The sequence below is a fragment of the Megascapheus bottae genome, chromosome 15 (genome assembly GCF_031878675.1).
Source record: "Megascapheus bottae isolate mThoBot1 chromosome 15, mThoBot2.hap1, whole genome shotgun sequence".
Classification (NCBI taxonomy): domain Eukaryota; kingdom Metazoa; phylum Chordata; class Mammalia; order Rodentia; family Geomyidae; genus Megascapheus; species Megascapheus bottae.
The window spans coordinates 12,930,094-12,938,391 of NC_143523.1; the positions used below are offsets into that span (position 1 = coordinate 12,930,094).

At 34.3% G+C, this 8,298-nt stretch overlaps 1 protein-coding gene across 3 annotated transcripts in view; it reads left to right on the top strand.

The window, feature by feature from the left end:
• Positions 1-7,655, top strand: part of Ccdc186 (coiled-coil domain containing 186) — a 34,025-nt gene extending 26,370 nt beyond the window's left edge. For all 3 annotated transcript variants that reach the window (XM_090345807.1, XM_090345804.1, XM_090345805.1), the window contains exons 12-16: positions 958-1,147; positions 2,511-2,591; positions 4,223-4,433; positions 5,334-5,553; positions 6,128-7,655. In XM_090345807.1, the coding sequence (XP_090201933.1) occupies positions 958-1,147; positions 2,511-2,591; positions 4,223-4,433; positions 5,334-5,553; positions 6,128-6,211 (786 nt within the window). In that variant the 3' untranslated portion in view covers positions 6,212-7,655. The remainder of the gene's footprint in view (positions 1-957; positions 1,148-2,510; positions 2,592-4,222; positions 4,434-5,333; positions 5,554-6,127) is intronic.
• The last annotated feature ends 643 nt before the right edge of the window (positions 7,656-8,298 follow it).

Consider the following 8,298-nt stretch of genomic DNA (forward strand, 5'->3'; position numbering starts at 1 on the left):
TGATATAACTTAAAAATTTTCTCTAAGATTAAAAAGAGAACATTGTAGCTGGGCACAGTGGTTCATGCCTGTAATCCTAGGTACTCAGGAGGCCAAGAGCTGAGGATCATGGTTCAAAGCCAGCCAAGGCACTAAAGACTGTGAGACTCTTATCTCCAATTAACCACTAGGATACCCAGAAGTGGCGCTGTGACTCAAGTGTAGGGTGGTAGCCTTGAGCTAAAGAGCTCAGAGGCAGTGCCCAGGCCCAGAGTCCAAGACTCACAACTGACCAAAAAAAGAACACTATTTTTGAAAATAAAACCATGATTTCTTTCATTCCTAACTGAAATCACTATGCATTTTATGGTTATAATTTAAATTTCTGAGTTTCTTAAATAATTTTTAAAAGTTGAAGACATTCAAGTAGTAAGAATGTCTTTAATTTGCTCATAAAAAAAAAAAAATTGAGCCAGGCACTGGTGGCTCACATCTGTGATCCTAGCTATTTAAGAGACTGGGATCTGAGGATAGCGGTTCAAATCCACAAAACGGGCACAAAACGTCTGTGAGACTCTTCTCTCCAATTTGCCTCCAGAAAATGCGAAAGTGACCTTGTGGCTCAAGGGGTACGGCGGTATCCTTGAGCTCAGGGACATCACCCAGGCCCAGCGTTCAAGTCCCACAACCAACCAAAATAATAATAATTTGAATCCTTAAAATTCCAACAATGGAAAGAACTTTTATCACATAATGTTTTTGCATGTCTGGAAAGGCATAACCATTTAATGCATTTCCCTGCCTTACTATATAAGGATTTGGAGACGCTCAGAAGGAAAAACCTGGCAAGGGATAATGATAGAAGAATCTTTTCTATTAAGAAATTTAAAATTTTAAGGTTTTGTAGCTGTGAGCAGTAAGTAGAAACATATTGAAGTTGGTATATTTTACTTTTTTTTTTTTTTTTTTACCATTCAGGAAAGTAGATTGCTCAAAGAGGAAGAACTGCACAAAGAGGAAGTACAGACTCTGCAAGCTGAACTCACTTGTAAAGAAACAGAAGTTAAAGGGCTGAGTATCCAGGTTGAAGAATTGAAAGATGAGCTAGTAACTCAGAGACGTAAACATGCCTCCAATATCAAGGATCTTTCCAAACAACTTCAGCAAGGTATGAAAGTCTTCACATTTAAACTTTGTTTCTTTGAATTATTAAGAGTTTTATAAAGAAAACATTTCACTTTAGGTTCCATATCTATCGGACCTATATGTTATTTTTGAGATGGGGGTCTTGCTGTGTAGCCCAGGCTGGTCTCAAACTCACAGTCCTCCTGCCTCAACTCTCCCAAGTTCTGGTCTTACAGATAATACCACCATGCCCAGCTGATTTGTTTTCTTAAATCTGTTCTGTATGTTGTTCCCTTTTTCAGTTTCGTGAATTATCTTCTGTCTTAACGCTTTTTCACAGAACTGCAGGTGTGTGAGAATTGGAAGAAGCCCTAGTTATGGTCATCTAAGTTTTTTTTTTTTGAGGTAACAGAGTGAAATATATTTAATTTGCAAGCAAAATAAGAAAATAGTAAAAATAGAGTATTTCATTGACCTAGAGTTATTTCCAAAATATTTTAAACATAGATTTTTCGAAATATTGGATGTCAGAATTGATCAGTAATATAGTATAAAATAGAAATAAAACCAGATCAGAAATCAGTCTCTGCCAGTCCCGTTAATATCTATCTGTAAATCTGATATTTATTTAGAGATTGGCAAAGACCTTCTTTTTTTCCATATATTTTTATTGTAATTAATAGAAGGGTAACATTATATTCACCAGATAGAAGGTGCATTACTTCACAAACATTGATACCCTTTCTCATGTCATGGTCCCCATTCTCCCCCCCCCCCCAATCTAAGCTTTTTTACTTCTGTCAGTAAAAGTTACCTGTGTTTTTTTCCCCATTTGATATGCTTAAAATAGCCCTAGAAAGGATTACAACTAGAGTTGGAGTCCAGGCTTCTTTTACTTAGAAATTTTATGCCAACTCTTCAGTATCTGTCTGGGTGATTGTGATGCAATGATAAATAAGCTAGGCATTCAAATTGTATTATTCCCCACTATTGTGTTTTAAAATAAGGTGAACTGCCATGGTAAGATTTATTACTTAATTTGAATATATTCAGGTATTGCTGAAAGAATTCTTGTTTTTATATCTGTAATTGAAAGGATGTTGTAGGAAATTTTCTGGTACTGGAAGGATCTTTTAAACTATTGAGGACTCAAAAGGTTAAATTCCAGTGTAATTGGTAATGCTAGTATCAATCATCATGATGTCGTTTATTTTTTTGTTTATGTTTATTTTGATGTGGCCTCTACATTTTGAGTAGTATCTACAGCCTTCTATCTGTGGGGTGTAGTGAGGAATTTTATCTCCTTGTCTATTCCATTTTTGCCTAAGTAACTTTAGGATCTGAAATTAGATTGTGGGGCCAATGGACTTGATAGCTGTCATGAGTAATCCATTTCTTTCCTGTAGCACGAAGGAAATTAGATCAAGTTGAGAATGGAAGCTATGATAAAGAAGTTAGCAGCATGGGAAGTCGTTCTAGTTCATCAGGTAAAAGCAATTATAGTTTTGATTTGATAAAGTGTTGGTGTGATTTTTTTATTTTGGAATTTGAAAAATAGAAGTTGTATGTAATTATACTATAAAAATGGGTTTTTTTTTATTAAATGTTTAAGTTCTAACCTTTACTCAAGTATTCAGGTTTGCCTTAGATTTCTATGTATGTCTTCCTTCTTTCTCTTTTTTCTCTTACCTGCCTCTCTTTATTGTTGTTTTTTTGTGAAACATCTTCCTCTTTTATTATAAAATTTAGATCTGTATTCACTTACAAAGAGATATGGTACAATGTGATTTTTTTCCTTTTGTATTTTATCACCTGAGAAATAATAAATGTCTACCACTAAATAGTATCAGATTTATATATACAACCTTTCCTTTGGCATTGGTAGGCAATTGATTCGAGGGCCCCTGTTCCTTGGATACCAAAATCCACAGATGCTCAGGTCTCTTATAAAATGGTGTAGCATTTGCACATCTTTCTACATACCTTAACATCTCTAGATTATTTATAATACCTAAACATTATAAAGTCTCTATAAATAGTTCTTTTATTATTTAGAGAATAGTAAAAGTTGATTCACACATTCCTTATAGGTACAGTTTAATATTTTTCCCATATATTTTTTATTGTTTATATTCACCAGATAGAAGGTGCATTATTTCACAAACATTGATACCCTTTCTCATGTCTTGGTCCCCATTTCTCTCCCCCTGCCCCTGCCTCTCATCTTGTTTTCCCCTCTTCCCTATCCTATTTCAAATAACCAAATATGCATATATATAATATATCAGATAACAAGGTGAAATACTGTAACAATATGAGATAGGTACAGTGTAATTTTGAGGGGGGTTGAATCTTGTGGATGTGGAGCTGATAGAGGAGCCAGCTGTGTGTGTTTGTGTATGTGAGTTTCATAGCCACTATATGTATATGTCACACCCACTGGTATGTGTTTGTATGTATGTGTGTTAGTGTGACTCACTGCCTTGTCTCCTAGGAGTTGCATGTTAGGGAAAAATATCACTATTAGACCAGTGGAAAGAACAAATAATAGAAATAACATGGTTTTGAAATTCTTCTTATGTTTTTGGACCCTACCTATGCTGTTTATTAGTTTGGATAATATAGATTGCTTACCTTAAGTCTATCAACTGGCATTGAAAAAGCACCTTTGTTTTTGTAAAGAGGAATAGAAATTAATCTCACAAATCTTGGTAAATAAAGGCTAAAACAGTGTCTTCCATATGCAGTTCTAAATTCTTTACATATATTATCTTCACATATATTATTCTTAAATGAGGATAATAATCCTGTGAAGTAAGTTCCATTATTATTCCCGCTTTCATCTGAAGAAAGGAGGGCACTAAGAGTTAAAGAGTTAAACAGTGGGTCCAGAAGAACGCAGTCTGTAAGTGGAGGAATGCAATTTGAACCTAGACAGGCTGGCTCCAGGCTTACCCACTGTATTCTGTTCTTTCTCTCCTCACACACTCCTCCCTCTTTCCCTCCCTCTTTCCTCTTCTTTTTCTTTTTTTATGGTTTCGTATTGCCATGAAACTGTTATGGGATAAATGTTACAAAGGAGGAGTATATGTTACTAATCTATTGCTTTTTTCTTCAGGGTCCCTGAATGCTCGGAGCAGCGCTGAAGATCGATCTCCAGAAAATTCTGGGTCGTCAGTAACTGTGGATAACTTTCCTGAAGTGGACAAGGCCATGTTGATTGAGAGGATAGTTAGGCTGCAGAAAGCACATGCTCGGAAAAATGAAAAGATAGAATTTATGGAAGACCACATTAAACAGTTGGTAGAAGAAATTAGGAAAAAAACAAAGTATGTGTTATTATGGTAATATAGTATATTTATTATATTACTGGTTTCAAAAATGAATCAAGAGCCAACCTTTCCTCGGGTGTGTGTGTGTGTATGTGTTTGTGGTTTATGGTTTTTTTTTTTTCTTTCGAGATAGGGTCTTCTTCAAACATTGCCCAGGCTGGCCTTGAACCCCTGAAATTAAATAGTCCTCCCAGCTCAGCTTCCAAGTAGCTAGAACTAAAGGCAGAAGCCTTCACATAGTTCTTGTAGTCATTCAGCTCACACTTTTTTTCATCACCTATTATTAAGTAGGCATAGGGAGGTCTTTCTTTTACCTCATACAGAGTTCAGTACATGTTAATTTTTGTAATTGACTGTGACTTGTTATTTTTTTTTCCTCTTAGGCAAGATTAACACACCTTTTAGGGATAGATATAAGGCTGGAGAGCCAAACTTAGCTCAAACTGACAAAATTTTTCTGTAACAAAATTCCTCTCACCTTGCTCGTTTAAATAAGATAATTGTTTTCATAATATAGATCTTTCCCTGAGCCTTTTAAGTGTTTACTTTAAAAAAATAATTTTAGTCTAATAGGAGTTTGCTTATGACTCTTGAAAGATAAAGAAAAATACAGAATTAGGACAGCAAAGAAATCAGAGTAATAAGGTGAAATTGCCGTAAAATATTTTGATATAAATAAAAAATACAAAAGCAGTATTTTATGTATGATCTAAATACCATGATAGAACAAAAATGATAAGAGTTTAAGAACCATCTAATAAGAAAAATGGTTTTCTAACATAGGTTATTAGCCTGGTAGGTATTTATGCTTATCAATGTTAGTATATCATGAAGTTTTACAAGTCCCTTTGTTTTTATTCTGCAAGTACACAATTGATAGTGTTATTTGTTTTGCAGAATAATTCAGAGTTACATTTTACGAGAAGAATCAGGCACACTTTCTTCTGAAGCATCTGACTTTAACAAAGTCCACTTGAGTAGACGTGGAGGCATCATGGCATCTTTATACACATCCCATCCTGCTGACAGTGGCTTAACACTGGAACTCTCTTTGGAAATCAACCGAAAGTTACAGGCTGTTTTGGAGGATACATTACTAAAAAACATTACTTTGAAGGTATTTGTGTTTCTCATTCCCCTGCCATCAGCAAACATGGCAAAATGTGTTTCCCACATAGTGCTTAGACGAGCTCTACTTCTAACAGTTTACCTGGAGATAAGATTTTAGTATGCTTTTTTTTTTCTTTTGAAAAGTTCAATATTTTAAACTAAATCAGCCTAATTAAACACTAAGGTAAATTGTTTACTTCACAGTGGACATAGATTATAGTTACAATTAATTACCAAAACAAATTTTAATACAATAGTATCTTAATGTATTTTGTGGCTGTATTTCTTCCTTTGCAGCTATTATCTGATACTCTATTTTTGCTGCATATGGGTTTTGATAGTTAAAAATGAATTTAACATAATTGAAAAATCTAGCACGTAATCATTTTATGTGCTAAAAATTGTTTTAATTGCAGTACAAGAATTAAATAGAACTTCACTCTAAAACATTTATGTGTTTGTGTGCCTTGGCATTTAGGACTAATCTTCAGTTTTGAAATAATAGAAAAAACCAATTCAAACTGGATCTTTTTGCTATACTTAGTACTTCTGTTTTCTCTTCCCCTCCCCAATTGCTAAAGGAAAATCTACAAACACTTGGAACAGAAATTGAACGTCTTATTAAACACCAGCATGAATTAGAGCAGAAGATGAAGAAAACTTAAATCAGAGCTCTTGCTCAGCACTCAGACAAGAGCCACACAGCAGCAGGTGCCACTCACTAGTATTGCTGGAAACTTTCCCCTGCTTTGTGTGTCATCCAGTCACAAATTTGTTACGCTTCGTCTGTATAAAAGAGTACCCTTTTACACATGGGTGCCTTGCTGTGTATGCTGTAAATATGTGAGCTTTGATGAGATTTGTTTTTATATGGTGCAGTCCTACCCCCTGTCATCAAATCTGAACACTTAGATTTGCCCAGAGTCATAGGAAATGCTGAACATTACTACAAGGGCTTAAAAAAAACAAACAAACAAAAAAACAGACTTTCTATATAGTTCCTCCCTTTAAAATATAAAATGCCACAAAATAACTAAGCTCTTTCAAAATTATGCATGAAGAGATTTATAGGGTTAATCATTGAGCAATTCATTATCTCCAACACCGAGAGAACTAAAGAAATGATTTTTTTTTCCTGTTTTGTGTGGATGTGGTGGCAGTACTCACCTGCAGTCCCAGCTACCTGGGAGGCTGAGGCAGGAGCGGCCCTTGGCCTGGGAGTTCAAGACAGGACTGTGCAACATACTGAGGCCCCATCTGAAGGAGAAAAAAAGATCATGCTTTGATACTCCAGAACACAACTGGTTGTGCTGTAGGGATGCTTTTGAGTGCTTCAATCTTTATGTTTTTGTTTTAATGAAAAGTAAAAAATAGGAAAGTAAGATACCAGTCAGTAACTATCACCGGTCAGGCATTATACATCTCTGTCGGGTCCCTTCATTTTCCTTAGGCATGTTTTTGGTTTGGCTTTGTTTTTTGAGATTTTGGATTGTTTTGAGCTTAGTAGTTGAACTTTTTAAATGTTTAGCTACTAAAAGGGTCATTTTAAATAACATTTTCCACTTAGAAAGTATTTGCATATTTTAGTTATATTCTGCAATATGAAATTGATCCAGTCATTGGAACAGAAAGATGAATGCTTCTTTAAAACTAGGAATTATAGTTTTACTGACATTGTAGAAAGATGCTTTTAATAAGATATTTATGAAGAATCAAGCATCCTGGTTGGCACTTGCATCTAAGCACACTGTTTTCTGTGACATATCAGTTACGGCACAGTTACTGACACACACTTTCTTCCAGATGCACTATGTCAGCTTATTTATGTAAAACAAAAGAATACATCTCTAAAACCAAAGGAATTTTTAGCAAAATTTTTGTATCTCATTGGATTTTTTACAGTATTTATTTATACACTTACATGTTGGTAGTGCTATTTCTGTTGATTTTTTTCATACTGCTTATAATTTCTTGCCTATTCTAACTTCTTTCATACTGCATTATATTCAAATCATTTATGTAAGGCTCATCTGCAGCAACTTTATTTTTGTTTTGGATTTTGGCATTCTTTTCCCCTTAAGAGAAGTGAGTCTCAGGGTGATGGATTAAGAGCCTTGAAAGAATTGTGTGGACTCATAGTGACAAGGTCCTTTTAATGTTTTTAATTTTTTAATCAACTTAGCAGTTTATACAGATGATTTACTAGAGGATTAAATGTAGTCGTATTTTATTCAATATTGCTGTATGTTATCATCCAAACTCAAATGTTTTTTAACTTCAAAGTGAAAGTCTGTATTCATAGGTGTTTTTAAATAAGTCTAAAAATGTATTAGTCTTAATATATCTTGCTCCTTCAACAATAATTTATCAAGTTTAAAAATCAAGAGGGAAAGTGCAATAAAATATAAGTTATTTTCCCATTTGTTCCTAGTCTACTGTTAACACTCCAAAGGTCTATTTTACATAGACCCATAATTGGATTTTTCTTGTTTATCATGTGATACTGATTAAAAAACTACATTGGACTTTGTTTTTCTCCAAGGTACAAAAGCTATATTGGAAACCAAACAATTGTCTATACACTTGAAAAAAAATGCATGACCTTATTACAGACAAAATGGAGCATTCTAGTGTAAATGTTTATGTCACTATCTCCTTGGAGAAGTTTAATGATAAAACTGTTAGAGGAAAATTATTAAAAGCCAAAATTTGATCATATTTTTTCCCCTCCACCCCCCTCATCAGTCATAAG